At 38.7% G+C, this 26,052-nt stretch overlaps 1 protein-coding gene across 2 annotated transcripts in view; it reads left to right on the top strand.

Annotated features, from left to right (window-relative positions):
• Positions 1-26,052, top strand: part of PXDNL (peroxidasin like) — a 516,310-nt gene that overhangs the window by 458,765 nt on the left and 31,493 nt on the right. For both annotated transcript variants that reach the window (XM_054497848.2, XM_054497849.2), the window contains exons 18-19: positions 1,715-1,849; positions 4,412-4,620. In XM_054497848.2, the coding sequence (XP_054353823.2) occupies positions 1,715-1,849; positions 4,412-4,620 (344 nt within the window). The remainder of the gene's footprint in view (positions 1-1,714; positions 1,850-4,411; positions 4,621-26,052) is intronic.

Raw genomic sequence — 26,052 nt, 5'->3', positions numbered from 1 at the left:
GTTAAACAGCACTCAAACATTCAAGCAGGCACTTGGAAATCTAAAAAGTCCACCTATTATCAGAAACCAAGAAGGAGAAAGTGGGGAAGGGCAGTAGTGATGAGAGTTGACTAACAAAATAAAGTAAAATGGAATAATTTACAATGTGTCAAGTAATAATATGACTGTCTGTTCCAGGCTGTACAGCTCTCCAGGTGACATTGAGAATTTTGATATGCTTCTTGTGGAAGTATGAATTGTACATCCATTTTGGATAGCAGTTTGGCATTGTCTATTAAAATTGAAGATATACATATGGATATCTATCACAGAGTAATCCTGTATACTCATTATGGGAATATGAATCATACATCAATTTCATATAGCAGTTTGGCATTAACTATTAAAATTGAAGATATTATACTCTGCCCTCAGAATTCTAGCTCTTGCACAACATAATCTAGAGCAGGGATCTGCAAACCACAGCTAAGTGGCCAAATCTGACCTATTTTTCTAATTTTGTAAATAAAGTTTTATTGGAACACAACTATGTCTGTTTGTTTATATGTTGTCTATGGCTGCTTTTATGCAAAACAGGAGTTGGGTAGTTGCAACAGAACCCATAGTTGTCCCACAAAGCTGAAAATACTGGCTCTCTGGCCCTTTATCGTAAAAATTTGCTGACGCCTAGTCTAGAGAAACTTGTGCATATGAAGAAACATGTAGAGAATGTTCATAGTGTAAAAATTGAAAAACCTCACAAGTATTCATCATCAGTGTAACTAAACTAAATTGGAATGGTTTCCAATAATAGACTGTTTACTATACAGCAGAGAAAATGAAAAAAGTACAAATATATGCAACCACACAATTGCGTTGCCAAGTAAACTGTTGAGTGAAAAAAAAGGAAGTATGAATATTATATTTCCATTTGTGACAAGGCTAAAACATGCAAACTAAACTATTTGTAGTTTAGGGAATCATATGTATGAAATAAAATAAAATAAGGGACAAGTAAAGTTGGTGTCACGTTTATCATTAGAGTACAGAGAAAAAAAAAACAATCAGAGTGGCTCCTACTGGGAGCGTCAAGCATATGGATCATATTTTCTTTCTCTGAGTGGTGAGCCAAGGCTGTTGGCTTATAATCAACATTTGCATTGTGCTTTTTTGTTTGTTGTTTTTAAAAGTTGCTTCAAACCTTAGATCAGATACTTATTGCCTTTTTAGCAAGAGAAAACTTACCTAACACTTATTATCTTATCATCTCCGCAAATTATGATTTTCTATTGACTTTTTAGCATACCTAGCATATACACTTACGTGGACATTTCTCAATGCTGAATTGTCAATTTTCCATGTATTTCTGAAGGAATTAGCTAGATGCATTTATACATGACATAACACACACACACTTGCATATATATATATATATATACAGTTATACTCCATATGCTTAGAGAATAATTATAAAGAATTGCACAGGGGACATTGCATGAGGCTTGGTGTCATATGTTCTTGGTTAGGTTATGACTCCGCCTGCTGCCTACGGGGTGGTCCCTGAGGGTTCCTTCATTTGAGTGCTTTCCCCCATGAAATGAGAATACAGTAATAATCATATCTACTTTTCTTTTTTTGTGTGGATAAAATAATGCTTAATGGTCATTCATATAAGGAATATTTTCAATTCCACTTCCAGTCTCAGGCATGTGCTGTCTGCCTGTCTCTGTTCCAGGTTGTACAGCTTTCCAGGTGACATTGACCTCTGGCCCGCCCTTATGGTTGAAGACCTGATTCCCGGTACGAGAGTGGGACCAACACTTATGTGCCTGTTTGTTACCCAGTTTCAGCGGCTAAGAGACGGAGATAGGTGAAGGATTATCTGTTATACTTATTAAATATCACAAAAGTTGTTTTTGACCCAAAATGTATATGTATAACATTGTAATTCATATTTTTATGATTTAATGCATATTGAGTATAATAAATATCAGACAGCATTAGGTGACAGAACTTTTGTAACCACCAATATTATCAGATAACATCTATTTTTGTAAATCTTTGTAAGAAGGGAAGAAAAATAATTTCTCAAAAGGCAATAGAAGTTGGTGATTGAGAGGATGAAGGCTAGATGGACTACGTTGTGCTTAAATCTGAGTCTCACCACTTACAGCTGTTTGACTTTAGACATGTATCACTCGGAACCAGGTTCCTCATCTGTAAAGTGTGAATAACAATTGTACCTATTCCATAGGATGTCTGCAGCCTCAATGATGTTGAGAAGGAAGGAATTGATAGCAGCCTTGAGATTCCCTCCCTTCATTCTCATGGAGGAAGACCTGATGACGCTAGACCAGATCTCCTTGTAAAATTACATTATGAGGGCATTTACGAGTGGAAAGATAACTGGGAACTCTTCTCTAAAATTTCTTGGTTTATCTAAAGTGTTCATTGTAAATAAATTTAATCATGAAATAATGGGAAACAGCAGGCTGGAGAATGTAAGTTAGTCATGTAATCTGTTTACTGTTCCAAGACTAACCAAGAATAAAAACCAAGAAATACAAACCTAAGCAGCCTCTCCTGAGTGGACACGTGCTCTTCTATTGCTTGGAATCAAGTATGTTCCAGGGCATGATATCTTCTGAATCATTAGTGAAGCTTAGTGTTGAGTAAGATCTAGGAATCTTGTAAATCTGTTTGACAATATAACCTTTTGTATTATTGCAGAGATGATGTATATAAGACCTGAAACAAAGCCCAGAGCTTAGTTTTTAATTAAAGTTACAATAACAATTATTCTTTACTTTAAATCTCTTCCCTCTACAAATTATAGAGCAAGTAGCAAAGGATTTAATTCCCTTTATTGCACATTGGTAACAATTAATAGTATATTTCATTAATTTTTTAAAATAATTTTTAACACTGAATTTCTTGACTCACATAATTGGGTTAATGTGCTCAGTTGGCAATAGTTTAAAAATATATTCAGTGAAAGACTGAAAATAATTGAAAAAGCTTCAGTTTGGGGGTTAAGCTGTCTTCCCCATATATATTAGTTTGCCAGGCTGTTGTAACAAAGCCCCATAGCGTGGATAGCTTAGACAACAGAAATTTGTTATTCTTACAATTCTGGAGGTTAGATGCTGATCAAGGCATCAGCAGAGTTGATTCCTACTGGGGCATCTCTTTCAGCTTGTATACGGCATCTTCTCCCTGTGTCTTCAAATGGTCTTCCTTCTGTTATCTATGTCCACATCCTTTTCTTATAAGGACACCAGTTGTACTGGGTTAGGGCTCACACACACGGTCTATTTTTACCTTAAATACTTATGTAAAGGCCCTGTCTCCAAATAGAGTCACCTTCGAAGGTACCGGGGCATAGGACTTCAACATATACATTTTAGGGGGACACAGCTCAGTCCATAACATCAAGATAGTGGCAAGAAGTCTTTTTGCCTACCATTTTAATTTCCTGCTCTATACCCAGCACAAAAAAGTGCTTGGCATATGATATTCAAATATTTACTGAATGAATGAACCCAAGGATTGACTTTACTGAATGTACCCAAAGATTGACTTTAATAGTTCTTTTATTTAAAATTGATTGTATCCTTTCATTTAAAATTGAATGTGCTTATTCTAGTTAATTGATAGATATAATCAAATAGTATATATTAATTATCAAATAGTATATAATTGATAGATATAATCAAATAGTATATATTAATTATCAAAAGTGCTATTTTCTTCTTAGGCAAACATGTTAATATTACATTGCTCAGACACTTTCTAAGGTTAGTTCATGGAATTTAAATGTAACAATAGGGCTAGGCACGGTGGCTCACGCCTGTAATCCCAACAGTCTGGGAGGCTGAGGTGGGCAGATCACTTGAGGCCAGGAGATCAAGACTAGCCTGGCTAACATGGCGAATCCCCGTCTCTGGTAACGATATAAAAATTAGCCAGGCGTGGTGACAGGAGGAGCCTGTAATCCAAGCTACTTGGGAGGCTGAGTCAGGAAAGTTGCGTGAACTCGGGAGGTGGAGGTTGCAGTGAGCTGAGATCATGCCACTGCACTCCAACCTGGGCTACAGAGTGAATGAGACTCCGTCTCAAAAAAAAAATAAAAATTAAAAAAAATTTAAAAATGTAATAATGGACTTTTCTTTTTTGGAGGAGAACCTTAGAAAACTTTCCTTTGAATCATTTTGTAAAGCTTGAGTAGAAAGTGATAGTTCAGAAGCATGTGATTTAAGAACGTTGTAAATATTGGAGAGAATTAAAAGGATATTCAGTTGGAGAACAAGCATAATTCTTTCAGTATGCATCTTTTATGTTGAGCTCTTCTTGGTGCATTGTGGCTGTTTGACATGCAGCTGAGTTCTCAGGCCACAGACCCACGACAATGCTTTTTTTTGTTGACTACCAGGTTCTGGTATGAAAACCCTGGAGTATTTACCCCGGCACAACTCACTCAGCTGAAGCAGGCATCCCTGGGCCGGGTGCTTTGTGACAATGGTGACAGCATTCAGCAAGTGCAGGCTGATGTCTTTGTAAAGGCAGAATACCCACAGGATTACCTGAGCTGCAGTGAGATCCCGAAGGTGGACCTGCGAGTGTGGCAAGACTGCTGTGCAGGTCAGTAATAATGCAATGAGCACGATCTGGATTGATGTGCATGTTCGCATGCTTGAATTGTTTTCAGTGGTAAAGATTATGTGATTTAAACAAAGATACACAAAAAAGCCAACAAAACGGAACTTCCCTTTTGGAAATCTGATGGATGACGAAGGGGTGGACACCAGGAAAAACAGAGGCTCCCAAGCTGCCCATCCTCTTCCATTCCACACTAACCTTGTTAGAATGGGGACACTTGCTGGCAAAACTGGCCTCTGCCTTCTTACTGCATTTCAGATTTCTGCACCAAAGATCAAATGCCAATCACTTGGTACTGACTATATCTACTTCTTGGGGTTCATCTAACAAGAGAGAAATGAAAGTTTATAGTAACTTGGCTAACTTAGACTATTGATTCTTCATAAGATGTTGCAGTAGTGCTCATTGGAAGTACAAGGAAATTTTGATAGAGTCAGGAAAAAACTTTCCCTAATGGCACAACAGAATTGGTGATATCTACAACATCACCATTTATAAACCAAACTTTCCCTAAGGTGCTTCTATAAGCATCTGTTTTGTTCTCACAATATCCCTTTAGAAATGTGGATTTCTTTCTCCTTTGATGAAAGTGTGGCTCAGACATATTAGATGACTTTCTCAAAGTCCAAAGATGAGTAAGTGGTGGAGCCAGGGCCAGAGAAAAGATGTATTGTTTGTTGAAACCTAGAGGTGAACTGAGGACTTGATGGTTCTGGAGCAGAACATGCTGACGTCTTCACAGCTGAGCAGGTGTCTGTCACATGGAGGATACTTGCAGCTCCTCTGGACGCCAATGACACAAGGGCCACCATAGCCTCATGCCTGCTCCGTGTAGTGGCCATGGGCCTGGGAGTTCTGATGTTCTCTGTGACTAAAATGATCATTCTCTGTACCTAAGTAGTACTAGAGACTTGTGGTCAGGGGAGGAAATTGAAAGCCACTGCTAGAAGTGTGATAGAACACTGGCTGGGTGTGGTGGCTCATGCCTGTAATCCCAGCACTTTGGGAAGCCAAGGTGGGTGGATTGTTTGAGGTCAGGAGTTCAAGACCAGCCTGGCAAACATGGCGAAATCCCGTCTCCACTAAAAATACAAAAATTAGCCAGGCGTGATGGTGGGCACCTGTAATCCCAGCTACTTGGGAGGCTAAGGCAAGAGAATCGCTTGGACCCTGGAGGCGAAGGTTGCAGTGAGCCCAGATCGTGCCATTGCACTCCAGCCTGGGTGACAGAGCCAGACTCAGTGACACCTGAGTCAGGGCTGTCTTTTTCACTGTGGTGGTGCTTTATCGGACACAGCAAAAAGGAATGTGGTACTCCAGGGAGGGTGGCATTCTTTCTCTTACCTCAGGTTCTTAGTGATTAGATCCAGGAATAAGGAAATAGTCCCCCCTCTTCAGAATGTTGGGGGAGCAGAGAGCAATATACAAACCATACGAATGGCAACTAGTAACACTCCTTTGCTTCTTCTCCAATGTCCCTGGGGTGGGACACAGGGCCTGCTGAGCAGAGGGAGAGATAGAGGGCATGGCAGGGTGTGGGCTGTGATGACCACAGCGGTGCCCTGCAAGGGAGCAATGGCTCCGTGTAGAGACCAGGGCTGTGTGCCCCTCATACTGACACACACCATTTTTAGCTCTTCTCACCTCTGGCCATGGATAGGTGATTCATGGAAACACCTAGCTCATATAATTGTCCTGAGTCTTTCAAAGTGGGTGTTATTATCCCTGATTTACATATGAGGAAAATAAGGCTCCTGGAAATGAAATCCATTTTCTAAGGTCCCACAGCTGACCTGAAGGCCTCGGCTCTTTCCTCTGTGCGCACCGCCACCTGGTAGCACCTGTAGGGTAGGTGCATGGCACAGAGACAGGGAGCAGGCCCCCACTGAGGGTGGTTCCTCTGCTGCCCTCCCTCCATGGCCATTGTTCCATATTGAAGACTTGGAGGAGGGCTCCTCTGGTTATTTAAATGGTAATGAATCTGCTGTGGGCAATGTTTGTTAGGGAAAATGCAATGCAAGGATGTAACAGACCAGAGGAGGGTTGGGGTCTTGAGTTTGTGTGGCGTTCTTATCAAGATCTGTGGTCCCAATCAATAATAAGAATACTCTTTCTCTGTGAATGTCTTTAAAAAATGTCTGGAAATTAATAAGCCAGCAGTAAACATCTACTCCTTAATTGGATACAAACATACAGTGCTTTTTTTATGGCACTATAAAAATGCTCAGAAGTCATGTCAGTAGCAAAATTACCTAAAGATATGAATATGCCTGATATAGTTCCAATCCTAATGTAATGTTTGTAATGAGAACCATTACAAATGGATACATGTGTATTTTTCTGTGTACATTTTGACTAACAAGCATGGATTTTTCAGAAAAATTAAAAGACAGTTTAAAATGAGTGGCTTAAAAAAAGGTGTTTAGTAACTGCTCAAAAGTGGACCACTTTCTTATGGGATGGGTTTCTTACACTTCCCAATTAACAGAAACATTGCTCTATGTAGATTAGGGGCCTGCTGGAACATTCAGATCTCTGAGGAACTAGTTTCTAGACTGTGGCTCCGTAGTTTCAGGTAGGTTATACATTTTAATGGTCTGAGTTAAGTAAGGCAGTTGAGAAGTGCTGGTATTGACTGCATTGAGTCCATCCCTGAGACCTGAAGTTGTGAATTTCCCAAACAGAGAAGGTGTATTAAATGACCTAGAAACTATGTCACTACTCAGTACACTTGTCTTTGTTGTGTGTTCATTCATGTTGTATTAATAGATTTCTTCACTCTCCTTTGCTAATCTCACTCTCAGATTAAAATAAGGGATGGTGTTTAAATGATTTATTTATTTATTTTTATTTTTATTTTTTTTGAAACAGAGTCTCGCTCTGTTGCCTAGGCTGGAGTGCAGTGGTGCAATCTCGGTTCACTGCAACTTCTGCCTCCCGAGTTCAAGTGATTCTCCTGCCTCAGCCTCCCGAGTAGCTGTGACTACAGGCCCTCACCACTGCGCCCAGCTAATTTTTGTATTTTTAGTAGAGACAGGGTTTCACCATGTTGGCCAGGCTGGTCTTGAACTCCTGATCTCAAGTGATCTGCTGGCCTCGGCCTCCCAAATTGCTGTGATTACAGGGGTGAGCCACCATGCCCAGCGGATTTAATTGTTTTAACTGGTATTATCCTAGAGTAAAATAGAGACCTCCGTTTGGGATGTAAATGGCCACTCCAAGCAGTCCTAGTAGTTCATTTTGTTAGAATGAAACGTATGATTAAATGGACCCTCAGCTCTTTATGTTGTTTTTAAAGAAAAATTTTATTTTCAACAGGGCTATTTTTTTTTTTCATTTTTTGTTTCCCATGAATAATAGCCTACTGGTTAATACTGATACCAGCATCTTCCAAATTTAACTACATTTTTTTTAAATCCTGGAGAAACTCTTCTCCTAAATTCCTAAACACATTGAAATGGACTCTGAGTCTGTTTAAACAGTGATAATATAAGTGCAATCAAGATTTACATCATTATATCTTGTTATTCTTTGTAGGTAGAAAGCATGAGATCTAAATAATGGAGCTGGGATTTCTGTCACTTAGCTGTAAGGCTATGGGTTTGTATGGGTGATCATACTGGAAAAAGTTGGGGTGTTAAGGACTTGGTTTGTAGTTTTTGTGTCATTTATTATGTTCGATGAAGAATTTTGTTATCCACCATTTTGTTTTGTTTTGTTTTGAGATAGAGTTTTGCTCTCGTTGCCCAGCCCGGAGTGCAACAGCATGATCTTGGATCTTGGCTCACTGCAACCTCTCCCTCCTGGGTTCAAACGATTCTCCTGCCTCAGCCTCCCGAGTAGCTGGGATTACAGGCCTGCACCATCAGACCTGGCTAATTTTTGTATTTTTGGTAGAGACGTGGTTTCTCCATGCTGATCAGGCTGGTCTCAAACTCCTGACCTCAGGTGATCCACCCATCTCGGCCTCCCAGAATGCTGGGATTACAGGCATGAGCCACTGCACCCGGCCCTATCCATAGTTTTTAACCCATGAATTTCAGTTTCTCTTCAAACTATTCTAAAACAGCATGGTGTTTTTGTTTTTCTTTTTGCCCTTAACTAAATCCATTGTTGTGCATTTTTTTTCATAAATTTCCTCAAGTCATTCTATGTATCTGTTGTATAAGTAATTCCTTTAAAATATTGCTTAGTATTTAATGGATAGGATTGTATATACCAAAATTCATGCAGCCATACTTTGCATATCAGGGCTTATATTTCCATAGGCTATGTTCTTATAGAATTCCCAAAGTAAAGTTGCTGAGGTACAGGATATAGGCTTTTTAATGAAAAAAAGTGTTGTCAGATTTATTTCTAAAAAGATAAACATGACGATTCCACAAACAATTATATTAATACCCACTTTATTTCCCCACCAGCAATTGGTAATATAGCCCTTGGTTTTTTGATAGTGCAGTGAGTAAAAACTTAATTATCTCAAGTTCATTTTAATTTTCATTTCTCTGTTAGTATGTTTAAACAGCTTTTTCCATGGTTTTTGGTTTCGGGGATTAGCTGTGTGCATTGTGTGTTCATGGTCTTTGTCCTTTAATTAATCTGTATGAGCTCTCTGCAAATGCTATGTGTTAACAATGGTGAGGGCGAACATCCCAGGCTTGCCACTAAATTGAAACTGTTTCATCATTTACTCAGCAGCAACGTACTTGCTTCCTTTTATGTGAATTTCTTTTTTTTTTTCTTTTTTATTTTTTTGAGACGGAGTCTTGCTCTGTCGCAAGGCTGGAATGCAGTGGTGAGATCTCGGCTTATTGCAACCTCCACCTCCCAGGTTTAAGCGATTCCCCTGCCTCAGCCTCCAAAGTAGCTGGGACTACAGGCACCCACCACCACACCTGGCTAATTTTTGTATTTTTAGTAGAGAAGGGGTTTCACCATGTTGACCAGGATGGTCTTGAACTCCTGACCTTGTGATCTGCCTGCCTCGGCCTCCCAAAGTGCTGGGGTTACAGGTGTGAGCCACTGCGCCCAGTTTATTTGAATTTTTTTAAGCTTAAGTAGATTTCTTTCAGTCCCTTGGTCCTTTCTGTAACAAAGTAGCTGCTGCATTTCACCTGTGCTGCTCCTTCTTCCTGTGCACTGCCCACCGTCAGGTCCTAGTGTACAGAGGGCTTCATTAATATGGGGACTTTCTTTAATTTAGTTACTTCATTTACTGCTATTTAGAGCTTCCCTCTTCAAATTAGCCTTATTTATTTTTCCCATTATTTCCATATGCATTATATACATAAATACGTAAAACGTATCTTCTATGTCTGTATACATTTATAGGTGTGTACACACACAGATGTGTACATTATTAAAAACCTTAGACAAATTAAATTTAACAGACTTTAATTGACAAAGGGCAGCCTCCTGAGCCAGAGCAGGCTCAGAGAGACTCCAGCACGGCCACGTAATGGAAGAAGATTTATGGACAGAAAAAGAGAAGCAATGTATGGAAAACAGAAGTGAGATTCAGGAACAGCCAAATTGGTCACAGCTTGGGTTTTGCCTTATTTGAACCCGATTTGAACAATTGGCTGCCTTTGATTGGCCAACTGATTATGAGGCTCATCTGGCACAAGAGTTGATTACAGTCTGTTTGCACTTCAAGTCAGGTTCACTATGCCCAGACATCTTTAGGCCAAACTTAAAATATGTAAGGAGGCAGCTTTGGGCTAAACTTAATTTAGCAATTTCCCTCTTTTGGTCATCCTCTCAACTTTGGGAGATAGACCAGAACTTTACAAATTAATGTCACTCTGTCATCATCATAAATGTCAAGTAATTTTGTGTGTGCATGAGGGTTACAATAGGGGCAACCTTCTTTTGTTGGAATCTACTGTTTACAGGGGGAAAAATGGTCATTTTAGGACCTATCTCCTTCCTTAAAGTTTCAGTTTGGTTATGTTGCATTTAGCGTTAAGTGCCTCCATTTTGCTTTTGTCTGGTTTGTTGGGGCCTAGTGCAGGAGCTCAGTCCAAAACAATGACCTCCCATAATTTTGTTTAAAAACCTCCTCTCCCTTTTTGGTAAGGTTCTCACTTAGGTGAGCATGTGACCAATACTTAGGGCCTTATCACCACTCTCAGTTACCATCATTTTAGGTTTTCTGTCTCAGCATATCATTTATAGGCTACGATGTTCTCATGATCATATGTTTCTTTGAGTTTTTGTCATTCCAGTTGAAGAAAGGCCATTTGACATTCTACAGATGGCTGCATGCAAACGTTTAAAATTTTTGAGAGAATACAACGCAGCAGGGAGACTGCTGTTACGATTATCAGGAGGATAATACCAAGAGCTTGGAGTATGCTCCTTACCTGGGGTCCCATAAACCAAACCAACCAAATAAAATTAAATAGATCAAAGAATGTGCTAGGTAAAGAATCTACTCACTTTAACCAAGCAGTCTATTCATTAATTCCTTACAACTGAATCTCTATAATACCTGTGACGTATTTCTCCATGGGTAACAAGAAGTGCCAACAACTGCACAGACACTTCTCTGTTAATCACTAAGTGATCTAGAGCAATTTTATTATTTAGCACAACTTTCAACGGAGCATTTAAAGTCTGTTGTATAACCGGCTGGGCCTGGTGGCTCAAGCCTGTAATCACAGAACTTTGAGAGGCCAAGGTGGGCAGATCACTTGAGGCCAGGAGTTTGAGGTCAGGCTGGCTGACACAGTAAAACCCCATCTCTACTAAAAATACAAAAATTAGCTGGGTGTGGTGGGTGCCTGTAATGCCGGCTACTCGGGAGGCTGAGGCAAGAGAATTGTTTGAACCCGGGAAGCAGAGGTTTCAGTGAGTCGAGATCATGACACTGCACTCTAACCTGGGCTACAGAGCGAGACTTCATCTCTAAAATAAAATAAAGAAAAAAAAATAAAGTCTGTTGTATAACATAGCATTTACAGTATTATCTGCTATAAGAGCCTATCATGAGGGATAAATTTCTAATCATTGCTTCATTTACTCCAAACCATGGGAAAAGAAACCTAACAAAAGATGCCCATTTGGAAGAGTGAAGGCTTCCTATTAATTTTCTCCATAACTGGTGGCAGCAATTTTCTCTTTAACCTATGATGTAGGTTAAGAGGAGGGTATCAATGTTCTGTTTCTGACTGATTATGAGACAACAAATGTACCATGAACATTTCTCACTTACACTGGCCCTTCATCTTCCACCTATCAAAGCATAAAGTTGTCTATGTATATAAGGCTGGCTTCAATATCTTTCACAAAACAAAACTATAGCCTATGAGTCCACACAACTGTCTCCCTTTTCACTTTTATTGTTCATAGAAGTATAAGCAAGGAAAAAAAAATAGAAAGATAAGAGTCTTATGACAGCAGAGAAGTCTTGATTCTTGATCTGGAGAAAAAGCTACCCACATCAATGTTGTCATCTTCTTCTGGGGAGAAATTTTCCTGGTTAGCTTTAACCTTAAGGTTTCCAGTGGGAATACAGTGAGAGTGTGGAGGGGACCTTCTGAGTTGTGAGGTCATAAACCCAAGGTTCAAGGTCTCAAAGTTTTGCTACAATGTGATGACAAAGGCCAACTTTGATGTTGTTCTCAGAAAATTCAGTCTTCAGTTTCTAGATTGTCCTCAGTCAGATCACCATGTAAAACTTTCTTTACCTTGTGAAAATACACCTTGACATAGTGCATTAAGGCTTTGCAGTATTTAGTTATGTCAGAGTTTATTAGTGGAAGATACATGAGACTGTATTGTTAGGGAGATAGCCCTTTCAATGACATAATAAAGGTGTCAACTTATGTTTTACACTGGAAATGGATGTGATTGTCATTAATCTACAATACCTTTGACCAAAACAATTCAGTCAATTCAGCTAGCTTTGCCCAGTACTATAGTATCTATAATACCTTATTTAACTGTTTTATAACTTGTCCAGTGAAATAAATATCCTATCTCTGGCTATTTCTCCAGGAATAATCTTTTAGCTACTGTTATAACATCAGCCCTCGTGCATGGGAAAGCTTTTATATGACCAGAAGACATGCACTGAAAATGTCTTCCCCCAGGTACTAAGGGAGGAGACCACCCCTCATATTATCTTATGCCCAATTTCTGCCTCCAAAGAAAGAAGAAGTAAAAACTAAAAGGCAGAAATGAAATCCACAGACGTACAGCCTGGTGCCATGCGCTGGGCCTGGTAGTTAAAGGTGGATCCCTGACCTAACAGGTTATGTTATCTATAAATTACAGACATTGTGTGGAAAAGCACTGTGAAAATCCCTGTCCTGTTCTGTTCCATTCTAATTACAGGTGTATGCAGCCCCCAGTCACGTACCCCCTGCTTGCTCAATCGATCACTGCTCTCTCACGCGGACCCCCTAGAGTTGTAAGCCCTTAAGAGGGACAGGAATTGCTCACTCAGAGAGCTCGGTTTTTCAGAAGTGAGTTTTGCCAACCCTCCCGGCTGAATAAAGCCCTTCCTTCTTTAACTCTGTGTCTGAGGGGTTTTGTCTATGGCTCATCCTGCTACAGTACCTTCACTAATGTCTTCCCCCAGGTACCTTTGCTAATGTCTTCCCCCAGGTACCTTCCCTAATGTCTTCTCCTATATGCCATTTAGCCATGTGGCACCCAGGAGGACTATGAAGGGCAGTGCTTGTCTAAGTCCTGAATTTTCATGCCTGATGTAGAAGTCAGGACAGAAAACAGTTGTGAGGAGGATGCCTGGAGGATACAACCCCTCCCAGAAAAGCCAAGAGGCAAAACTGGGCCAGGGAAGAAGGGGTCATGTTGGGTTTGATTCTGGCTTATAGCTGCTGTTGTAGGAACTGAGAACTTAGCCCCAGGCCTCACCATGGCTATCTGTCCAAATCGCTGAATCCAGACTCTCAAAACCAAACCGTAAGCTCACAGTCAAATCAAACAAGTACCTACTTATTTAACTGACAATTTTGAAACCATATTTTGCCAACAATTTAAAAACTAGTTTTATTTACCAAATTTTATCCCATACACTTAACATATATAGTAGACATATGAACACAGACAGAAGCAGATCTTCTAGCATTCATAAAGCTAGCTTATAAATAATTTTTCCTTTCTCTCTTTAGACTATCCCTCTTTCAATCACATGCTTCATTGCCCTAAGCAACCGCCAGCCAGGCAACTCCAAATCTGTACTTCTACAGGGCCAACTCCCAGGCCAAACAAGAAAATCTGTATTTCAAAAGCACAGAGCTAAGACTTTAGACCTAAATATTGTATCATCAGCTCAAACCAAAGAAAAAATAGTGGAAGTAAAAGTTCAGTTAAGACAAGATAGTCCGAAAAGCACTTTAAAAAAGATTTGACTTGTTATGTAAATTGAAAACAGTGGCAAGAGTTTCTCATGTACATAGGCAAATATCCTTAAAAATGGAGATTTCCTTTATAAATGTAGATTTCTTTTACAAAAAGGTTTAAAGATAGCCAGTTAAATTCCAGAAAGGCATATTTTAGTTCCATGGGTGTTCTTTTTAACTTAGCTACTGTTTCTTAGCTAAAATTACTGAGTTCAGCATGGAGCCCATTAAGGAACAGGGCAAAGAAAGCATTTTCCATGACTGGATTCAGCATGGATTGCTGTGAGAAAGAAGCAAGCCTACTTTACCAGAGGTCTTATCTTTTGTAAACACTTTAGGATAGCTTTCTTTTTGCCTTTGGGGTAGAATAATAACTAAACCAAAAGGTGAACAGATATTTTCTTATCAATTAGTCACTTAAACTTTTTATTTGCCGTTTATAAAAAGTTTTTTAAAAAACAGTAAAGGTATTAAAATCTTTTTAGAAGCTTCTGCCTATCTATAATATCTATAGGCATCCCTAGATAAGACTAATTCAAAAATTCTCGTTTTCTTTTTCTTTTCTTTTTTTTTTTTTTTTTGAGATGGAATCTCACTCTGTTGCCCAGGCTGGAGTGCAGTGGCAAGATCCTGGGGTTCAAGTAATTCTCCTGCCTCAGCCTCCCAAGTAGCTGGGACTACAGGTGCCCACTATCACTCCTGCCTAATTTTTGTATTTTTAGTAGAGATGGGGTTTCACTATGTTAGCCAGGCTGGTCTCAAACTCCTTACCTTAAGTGATCTGCCTGCCTCAGCCTCTCAAAGTGCAGAGATTACAGGCGTGAGCCACTGCACCTGGCCAGGAATTCTCATTTTCAGATGCACTGCTTAAAGTCTGGTGTTATTCACTTGGAACATTCCATTCTAATTTTAAATTACCTTTAGTAAGATTTTACCACTTGTATAAGTGTTTGCTGCTTCTAGAGTCTGATATTTATACATGCAAATGTAGGCATAGCTGGAAGGTGGATTATTCGGTTCTTTAGACACTAAGGATCTCCTTTTTACCTTACATCTTGGCTTTGGCTATCAGATCTCCTTGATCAACTTAGTCAATGATTTTTTTCCTACCTAAGCACCCAAAAAGAGAAAAGTGCAAGGAAGAGGTAGAACACAAAAATCCCTGTGAATTTCCGAAAGCTGAAATTTATACCTCCTGCAATATTTCCATTTATTATCAGTTTCTGTCTGACTGGGTCAGACATAAGAGGCCTCTAACTGGATCCAAGCCAGTTAATATCAGATCCAACGTGATTCTGCATCCAGTCCAGTTTCTGTTGTGTTTTCCGAACTCAGCTCAGATAAAAAAATTTGCTCAAACAAGCTCAGAGAGCTAAAAACAAATCTGTGGAGCTTTGGAATCTGAGAGAGAACACCATGATCCCCAGTTGCTATGAGAGAACAGTGGCCACAGTGGGCCTGGCAGGGACCTCACTTGGTCACATGTTGCTCCTGGGCATCAGGGGAAGCTCTACTTCAGGTCCCACTTCTGACACCATCTGTTAAAAGAAAAACCTTATGCAAATTAAATTGAGCAAAGAATGATTTGTGAATTAGGAAGACTCCTGAGCGAGAATAGGCTCAGAGACTCCAGCACAGCCATGTGGTGGAGGAAGATTTATGGACAGAAAAAGAGAACAGATGTACAGAAAACAGAAGTGAGGTACAGAAACAGCCAGATTGGTTCCAGACCAGCATTTGCATTATTGAACACAGTTTGAACAGTTGGCTGCCTTTTATTGGCCAAAACTTAGTGATTGACACAAGGGTAGACTACAGTCTGTTTACACATCCAGTTAGGTTACAGTTCATTATGTCTGGAAAAACCTTTAGGCTGAACTTAAAATATGTAAGAAAGTAGCTTTGGGCTAAACCTAATTTAACAACATGTGTATGTATGTGTGTATATAACTGTGTACATGGATAGGTATGTGCATGCATGAGTGTGTACACATATGGGTGTGTGCATGTGTAGTTGTGTACATATATACATGTGTATGCATAAGCGTGTACAGGTAGATGTATGTATTGTATAGGCATGTATATCTATGTGCATGTATGATATATGCATGTTTAAGTTATGCATATGTACATGTATAGTCATGAGCATGAATAGGTATTGTATGTATAGGCATGTACAGGTGTGTATATGTAGATGTGTGTACATGTGTAAGCATGCACATGTATGAGTGTATGCATGTTTGAGTGTATGCATGCATAGATGTGTATACATATGGGTGTGTACATGCACATTTGTATACATGTATGGGTATGTTTATATGTGTACACAAAAGCGTATACATGAATGGTTGTGTACATGCATGTATAGGTATATACATGTCCAGGATACACATGAGTAAGTGTACACATGTATAGGTGTGTGCATATATAGGTGGAAAATGCTTGCCTTTACTACTCATCGCTTTTTTTTTTTTTTTTTGCTTTTCTCTTTTCCTAAAGTGGCCTATCAAGTAATGCTTTCAAATTGAGTACTTGTGTAAAGTATTCTGCAAATGGTATTTTATACTCAAGTATCTTTTTCCCACTGAACAGTGAAGAGCATCTTACTTGCACAGGATTCCTGGACTGTGGTCTTTCCTATTCTTTGCCAGTGTTCCTTTCCTGATTTCTAGTTTCTTATATTGCAATTGGAAGGGTAGGTGCGATAGGTGCCAGTCTGGATTTTTTTCCCCTGCTTAAATAGGTGTCTCTAACTCTTTTTAAATGGGATTCTGTAAGATCTTTTGTTCAGAATTAAAGCAGAATATGCTTAGATGTAACTTTCCTTATCAATCCAGTGTCAAACTTAGGGAACAATTTCAATTCATAGATTTGCACATTTTTTCAACAAGGGGAAATTTATAGCATACATTTCCTTAATTACTGTATATCTGTATGTATCCTACAAATATTTTTTTTCCTTCTGGAACATTTTTTATTTGAGCATTAGGTCTACCTTCCAAATATCTTTTCTTTTCCTTCATATCACTCTCTTTTATATTTTTGCTTAATGCTCTGATATATTTTTTGCACATGACCACTTATATCAAATTCACTAATCAGTCTCAACAGAGATCAACCTCCTTTTAAAATTATCTATTTAACTTCTTAGTTCCAATATCATCTGATCATCTAAGTTTTAGGACATCATTTTCTGCAGCATCAGAAATGCCCTAACTGCTTGTATTATTATTATTTATTATTGTTACTACTTTAAACAGATGTTCTTTTGTCATCTCCGTCTCTTGGGTCATGTTTTCACTGAGAAAGTGGCTCCTCTCTCTGATGACTGTTCAGGACCCTTTCATGGACAGTGACTTTTTTATCTTGGCTCAAGTTGTCAAGGTTATCTCCATGGCAGAAACCTGGCAGAAACCTAGCAGAAGGAGACAGACAGCTTCACTGGGCTGGACTGTGACATCAGCCTTCCGTAGGCTAAAGCAGGAAGACAACCCACTTATTCAGTTCATTCTTGGCCTTCTGAGAAGTGGAGACACACTGCATGCTCTGAGGGCAGAAGCTCTCAGCCAGAAATCTGAACATGAAGTCCTTTCAGAGGTGAGCTGCTCTGAGTCCTCACTTGGGCAGGGCTGGGCGTGGTTCCCTCAAGCCTGCAGCCTTCAGGAGGATTGTATGCTGCATTCTTCCCCAGGGTTCCCCTGTCCTCTCAAGCACACTGTGGCCTCTATGTTCCAATGCCACTTGCCCAGGGGAGGCCTGTCCCCTGGGGTTGTGGGGGAGGGTAAGAAGGCCCATCTTTGGGGTGCTTATCTTCAGGGTACTGTGCTCCCGAATCCCTGTAAGCTCAGTGTCTGCGTGCTGCAATGAGCGTCCTGTGATGAGGACCTCATGCTGGGGCCAGGGGAGACCATTCCTCTTGTCTTTGGTTGAGGTGCATGCTGATCAAGGCCTGAGCTCTTCAGGGAGAGCACGGGCATGTGAGCTTTCCTGTCTGACAGCATTAATCAGCATATTTGGTTTGTTAAGGTCACAGAAGATCCTGTTTAATCATTTTTTTACACACTATTATGGGGGCCAGGAATGTACCGACACAAGGTCTGAGAAAACCAGTTTTGATCTGAAGCTAAGGGGTGACCTGGAATTCAGTTCTAAAACACTGATTTCCTTGAAGACGAAAAAGCTCTTAGAAGGATCCTCAGGATTATCATAAGTGAAAAGCAAAACTGGTACTACTGTTTACTGTTTCATCTAGCCCCCTCCTGTCTTTTAGCCTGGGAAGAGAGAAGATGAAATCCCATGGGCTCTGAGCCCACATCGTCTGAGAATCTATTTCATTTAAAGATAATTCATTAGGTTTCATTTTTAATCTTATACTAAGATGAAACTTATCATAACAGGTTTCTATTTGGTCATTTTCTCCTTGTGGAGAAACGTGGGATAATTCTAATTCTCTTTTCGTATGACATGTTTATCCTGTGAAGATGGCTTTCTTTTTTATAATGAATCTTTTCTTCTGCACTAAACAGACACCCTCCACCCCAGACTCCCTAGTTTCTTCATGCTGCATGATTTAGAGTTGCTTCATTATTCTGATTTTACTTATCAGTTTTTCTTTCAGAACATTATAATTCATCAAGGTCTTTATTAAAGTGTGATGCCCAGAAGTAAGCATAGCTTTAAAGGTATGTTGTGGATATTGACAGAATTGTCCAATCTGATATATTTCTTTCCTACTCAAAAATAAACCTACAAGCCCTCCATTAGGAAAAAAATAAAAATCATGTGGTTAATCTCCAAAAAAAGTCAGGGATCCTTTCTTCCCTGGGCATCCTATTTGTTCCACTCTGGTGTTGCCAACTTCTTTCTTTTACCTTGTGGGTTAATTTCTCTGCCCATGTTATTTTGACACATAGATTTATACTCTCTATTGTGTGTGTATACTGACTGTGATTTTGTCAATATGAGCAAGTTGCATCTAAATATGTGTGAAAAAATATGTGCAAATGCATCCGAAGAAGCCACATCAGATATCGTCTGCTCAGATGACCTCCTTCAGGGACCACTTCTTGATATTCTCTGTATAATCACTTATCTTTGGGCCACCCAGCATTTTACTGGAAGTCATTCTGGGAATGCTGTGATTTGCACAGGAACTGCCATCGATAGTACTAGAGAATGTGGAAACATGGCAGAAGCAAGCCAGGAGTTCTGTGCTGCTTCTGTATATACTCTTGCCTCAGGTGGATGGATGTCCTTGGTACAAGATACGTAGGAGAAAACCAGTATACTTATAACTTGGTCCATTAATACAGCACTCTGGAAGGATTAATACTGGTAAGGATAATGAGACTATATTCTGATTCAAATAATGGGATATTCTGGCCAAAGATTATGTTGCTTGTTGTCCTGAGGAGGTGTTTTTATTTTTCTGGGTACCTGAGAAAATGCTATTCCATTGACAGTGTCCAAATTATGTCAAAACAACTTACAAGTTGACTCAGAGCTTGTATAAACAGTAGGATGGTTTGGGGGATAATTATCAGATGAATCAGCTGCCTGATTGGAGTTTTTGTTCTCTTAGCCAGCAGAGACATACTAATTCAGAGCTGTAGGTAAGGCCTAGGAGACAGTAAGTGCCCACTGAAAATATTAAGAAAAGATGAGGAACCAAGAGAGCTCCAACAGAGCCATAGCTGGTGAAGTGATAAGCAGCAAGTTTTCAAAATGTTGTTTGATTTGATTTGCTTTTAAGGAAAAGGGAAAAGGGAAACCTCATGAGACAAATGCTAAATTTGTAGTTATCAAAAGATCACAGTAACCAAGATTGATAAACGAATGACTATAACGAGAAAGCCAAGAATCTTATTTTGCCAGCATAAAAGATAAAGCAAAAATTTTCAAATTTTCTTTGAGATTTAATATTTTATATCACTTAACATACTTTATAGAACATTTCACATTAAATTCCTAGGTTCTTTTCTTTCCTTAGCTATCTTAGGTACAGATTTTCTTCTTTTTTTTTTTTTTTATTCTTTTTTTGAGATGGAGTTTCACTCTTATCACCACTGGAGTGCAATGGCGCAATCTCGGCTCACTGCAACCTCCACCTCCCGGGTTCAGGCGATTCTCCTGCCTCAGGCTCCTGAGTAGCTGAGATTACAGGCGCCCACCACCACACCCAGCTAATTTTTGTATTTTTAGTAGAGATGGGGTTTCACCGTGTTGGCCAGGCTGGTCTCAAACTCCCGGCCTCAGGCGATCTGCCTGCCTCAGCCTCCCAAAGTGCTGGGATTACAGGCGTGGGCCACCACACCCAGCCAGTTATAGATTTTTGAAGCTGGAGGTAACCTAAGAGAGTATTTGACTAAGAAACAAGACCAAAAAAACCAACACTTCATCTTAAGATTAGGAAGCAAAAGTTGGAAAGGTTTAAGTTATTTGCTCTCAGTTATTTATTAGCAGACCTAGGGATAGAGCTCAGACTCCCCATTGCCAAGTCCATTTGTTTTCCTCACCCCACCATGTCACCTCATTGCTAGTTTTCCTTTCGTTATACTTTCTATAATTTTCTCCAAATCTCTTTCACAAGTAGTAAATATAGGAACTCTTCTTTAGCTGGGTGGCCTTCTTTTTTAAAATCCTGTGCTAAAAAATTGCAAATGCAACAATCTTGACATTTTAACATCAAATTAATTTTCAGTATCAGCTAATCAATAGATCAAGAGTCTTTGCATAATACTGTAGGCATTACAGATGCAATTAAATAATATTCACAAGTTCTTATTACCAATCTACTAATTTCAGCAAACTCTACAATTGACACATTTGTTTGTGTCATAAGTCAGTCAAAACTCTACGGATAAAATTGACTTTGCATAGAGCAGAAAGCATTCTCTTCAATATAGAGCAGAAAATGATTTACTCTCATTTATTTTAGAAATTAAAAACTTACACCTAAGGCAGATGGGATGTTTCCTAAGACAAGATAAGTGATGTACTAAGACACTATACCACTCAATTAAATAAAACTTCCTTCAACTAAAACAATTGCACAAAGAGTCAACAGATGTATATTTTCTACTGGGATTTATTGAACCATCTGGTGTTGTAATTTCCAGCTGCATACTTCACATTAAGTTCTGTCTTTAGAGCATCAAGTAATTGTAAATACAGTATATTTTATGTACAAACATAAATATATTTAGGTTTGCTCATGACTTTCTTTCAAATAAATTGTGCTTATGTTTGTAAACTAATGAAAGTTTAATTTCTTTCATAAGAGACTAATTTTATTACCATTGTATTTCATGATGCTGTGGTTGTTTCATGATTAACTTATAAAATGCCTTCGAAGTATTACTAAAGAAGTAAGATTTCAGCAACTCCTATAAAGCTTTAATGAAGCAATTACATTGCAACAGTGATCTCAGGTTTGTCTTTGACAGTTTTTGCTATTTTTAATAGAGCACCATAAGGACATCTCCCACTCTCCTTGGGTCTGTTAGTACCTAATATCTTGTGTGAAAAACTTGTTGAAATCAAGGTGAGAACATTACAGTAGGAAAAAGGGCAAATAAGTAGCCCTGAAATGATACAAAACAGAATGAGTGTTCAGTGATATAGATGATTAATCAAACTCTACTGATGATGTTGACTTTACAAAGAGTACAAAGCATTCTCTTGAAAATAACCCTCTCATAAGTTCTAAGGATAAGTTATCTTCCAAATACAGCATTCTGCATTTATTTACAATCTATTATATCATATAAGAAAGAAAAATTTATCTATATCAGGATTAGGTAATTCATTAGCAGGGCTTCACCAACTTGCTTAATTTAAGAAAATGGTTTCTTAATACTAGAAATTTATTTTACCATCAGATAAGTGCCTCTTAGTATTTTCCCATCAGATATGTTCCTCTTAGTATTTTCCCATTAGATACGTGCCTTTTAGTAAACATGAGAACTGTCTTGTAGCTGATGACCTTCCCTTTTAGAATCTTACGCTAATGAATTACAAATGCAACAATCTTGACATTTTAACATCAATTTAAGCTAATTTTTCATATCAGCTAATCAGTAGGATCAAGAGTGTTCGCGTAATACTTTAGGCATTGCAGGTGCAATTAAACAACATTCACAAGTCCTTGTTACCAATCTACTTATTTCAGCAAATTTTGTAATTGTCCATTTGTTTGTGCCATAATCAAATAAGTCAAAATTCTACTGATAAAATTGACTTAGCATAAGCATGATGATAAATGATAAAAGTTAGAAAATTTAGAAATCCTCATTACATTTGTAATTATTAATATTGCTAAAGTATGACATTGATAATTAATGAAATTTGGTTTCAAATATGTTCCCATAAAAGGCAAAATATTTGGTAAACAGGATATATGCTCTGCAGATCACTAGGGAAAACCAACAACGTGGAGTTTAAAGGAAACATTGAAGAACAAAAGGAAACAACATTAAAATCCTCATAAGACCCAAATGTGCCTGAAGTTTCAGTGCATTAAGAGAATTACTGGAAGTTGAAGACTGCTTTATCTATCCAAAAAGCAGCTTTTAACTCTATACCATTAACAAGGGCCATACATAAGCAAAATATTGATAATGGTCAAATATAAAATCATACATCAAAGTTAAGTCAGGCACACAGAAACAGGAGTGGCAATAACAATACATAGTTGAATGTAAGTAAGAAAAGCATTAACTGAAACGAAGTTTTTTTCAATCTCAATTTTAAAATAGCTTAGCATCCATTCAGCACAGCTTAATAGAATCGTGTTTGAATATTACTAATGAGATCAATTTGTGAAAGATGTATTTAACTTTGTCCCTATAAGCTAAAATTAACTTTATCTTCAAATATTCATAAAGATTCTCAAATATTGATTATATTCTAGGTCACTAGGAACACTAAATTCCCAAAAGCAGACTTCATTATCTTTTACCACAGTGCAACTAATCTAAAATAATCAAATTTAGAAGAAAATAGCTACTTAGAATTTTTTAGTCATTAGACCAAATAAATATTTTATCAACAAGAAGTGTAATATCTAAAAATATTAATGACGACATTATTATCAAAATTTATGGGTAACAGAGGTAAATACAGAAACAAACTTGTAGTTTTATTAAAAATGAAATAATAAAAATAAATTAACAAAACACACAGCTTAAAATGTTAGAGAAAAGACAGCTAAATAAATATGAATGTACTGAGAAAGCCTGAATAAAGATATAAGTGGAATTGATGAATAAATCTAATAGCTGGCTTAAAAAAATAAAGGAAGGAGAAGTAATAACTATAAGAAATTATATATTCATCTAATATCTAATATGTATTATATAGGTATAATATATGTAATACATAGTAATATACACAATAACATAATAATAACATACTTTTTCCAATAATGACAAAGAGAGAAAAATGAAATTGAAAATTAGAAGAAGATTGTCGCCATTTTCTTTCTTGGAGTCTTGAAACATAGGAATGCTTTTTAGTTGTATATTTTGTACCATTGTACTCAATAGGTAATCTTCAACACTCACTCCCTTCCCACTCTCCTACCTTTCAGAGTCTCCAGCATGTTATTCCACTCAGTCTATCCATGTGTACCCATTGTTAGCTCCCACTCATAAGTGAGAACATGCGCTATTTGCTTTTATGTTTCTGAGTTATTTCATTTAAGATAATGGCCTCAAGTTCCATCCACGTTGCTGCAAAAGACATGATTTCACTCTTTTTATGGTTGAGTATTATTCCATCGTATTAGTCCATTTTCACACTGTTATAGAGGTACTACCTGAGATTGGATAATTTACAAATAAAAGAGGGTTTCTGACTCACAGTTCCACATGGCTGGGGAGGCCTCATGAAACTCACTATCATGTCGGAAGGCAAAGGAGAAGAAAGCACCTTCTTCAGAAGCTGGCAGGAGGAAGAGAGAGCAAAGGGGAAGTGTCATACTTTTAAACCATCAGATCTCGTGAGAACCCCCTCACTATCATGAGAACAGCATGGGGGAAACTACCCCCATGGTCCAATCACCTCCTACCAGGTCCCTCCCTGGACATGTGGGGCTTACAATTAGAGATGAGATTTGGATGGGGACACAGCCAAACCATATTATCCATGGTGTATATATACCACATTTTTAAATCCATTGATGCACTTTTAGGCTAATCTCGTGTTTTTGCTCTTTTGAGTAGAGCTGTGATAAATGTATGAGTGCAGGTGCCTTTTTGAAATAATGATTTCTTTTCCTTTTGGTAAATATCCAGTAGTGGGATTGCTGGATCAAATGGTAGTTCTATTTTTAGCTTTTTGCAAAATCTCCATACTACAGTACATTTTTTTTTATGGTGGGAATTATCTTCCTGATTCATGAGAGCAAGTTGAGAGCAGTGTGCAGTGGATGGTTGTTGAGATGACCACACACTAATGTAACCCTGAGGAGTCACACCCTCATGTCATCACTTTTCTTTAGTGAGAGCAGAACCTGTGACCTGCTTCTAACCAGCAGAATACAGCAAAGGTGATGAAATGTCCCTCCCATGATGAAGCTACCTTATATTAGACTCTGTCTTACTAGATGGAGGGAGAAAGATTCCCCTGCTGATTGTGAGAAAGCAAACCACTATGTTGTGGAGATAACATTTTTCTGATTTTTATTTATTATGGAGAGGGCCTCATGGAAGGGAACTGTGGGTGGCCTCCAGGTGGCCTTCAGTAACACAACCATGAGGAAGTGAGTTCTGCCAACACAGATTCTGCCCCTGATGAGATGAGAATGTAGCCCCACTAACAGATTGGAACCTAATGAGACTGAGCAAAGGACCTGCTAACCTGTGCCAGGAGTCCTGCATTCCGGCCATGGAAGGTGTGATGTGCTGCGTGTGGTAGTTTGCTTGGGATTCTGTAACAAAGCACCACAAACGGGACAGCAAAACGTGTCTCCCCACTCCAGAGGCTGGGAGTCTAAGATCAAGTGCTGGCAGGGCTGGTTCCAACTGAGGGCTGTGTGGGAGAATGCATTCCATGCCCCTCACCCTACTTTTCATGGTTTGCCAACATCCATTGTTTCTTGGCTTCTGCTGTATCTCTCCGACCTCTACCTTCATGTTCACACAGTATTCTGTGTTCATGGCTGTGTCGAAATTTCTTCTATTTATAAGGGCATTAATCATGTTGAATTAGTGGCCCATCTACTCCAGTGTGATCTCTTAACGAATTACTCTGCAACAACCCTATTTCCAAATAAGGTTATAGTCTGAGTTACTGGGGATTAGAATTTCAACATATGAATTTTGAGGGAATACACAGCAATCCATAAAAATGCGTTTGTATCATTTTAAGCCATTGCATTTGTAGTAACCTGTTAACACTGTGATAGATTCCTAAAACAATTGTAATAAGAAAGTGAAATACCAGTAAGAGTATGAAGAAATATTAATGGGGTGCTACTGGAACCATCTCACTTCAAAACAATTGTGGGGATAGTTCACTATTGATTCTAATTGAGGTGAAACATCATCTAAAGATATGATGTATTAATATACTCAGTTCCTTTATGAGAACTAGAAGCCACTTTGCTATTAATACAGGAGTTGTTAAGAAATTATTTTGGGAAGTTAGCGAGGGTAAAATTTCTCAGTGGAATTCTCCTTTAATAAAAAGCAGCCCAAATCATTTCTTCTCTAACAAAAAGAAGTCTGAAAGGTCAGGCTGCAAGCATACCCATGCATATGTAAATACCTGTGGCTAAGAGCCAAGTCCATCCAACATGGCGGTTCCCGCCCCCTTTTCCTTGTCAGCACGTGCGTGGGTGTCATGGCGGCTGCCAGGTAGAAGCTGCATTTGCGGCTGGGCGTGGTGGCTCACACCTGTAATCCCAGCACTTGGGAGACCGAGGTGGGCTGACCACCTGAGGTCAGGAGTTCGAGAACAGCTTGGCCAACACGGTGAAACCCCGTCTCTACTAATAATACAAATATTAGCTGGGTAGTGTGGGTCTGTAATCCCAGGTACT

This window comes from Pongo pygmaeus, chromosome 7, assembly GCF_028885625.2.
Source record: "Pongo pygmaeus isolate AG05252 chromosome 7, NHGRI_mPonPyg2-v2.0_pri, whole genome shotgun sequence".
In the NCBI taxonomy this organism is placed as follows: domain Eukaryota; kingdom Metazoa; phylum Chordata; class Mammalia; order Primates; family Hominidae; genus Pongo; species Pongo pygmaeus.
Note: the sequence above shows the minus strand (reverse complement) of the source record. Positions and strands in the feature narration are given on the sequence as shown.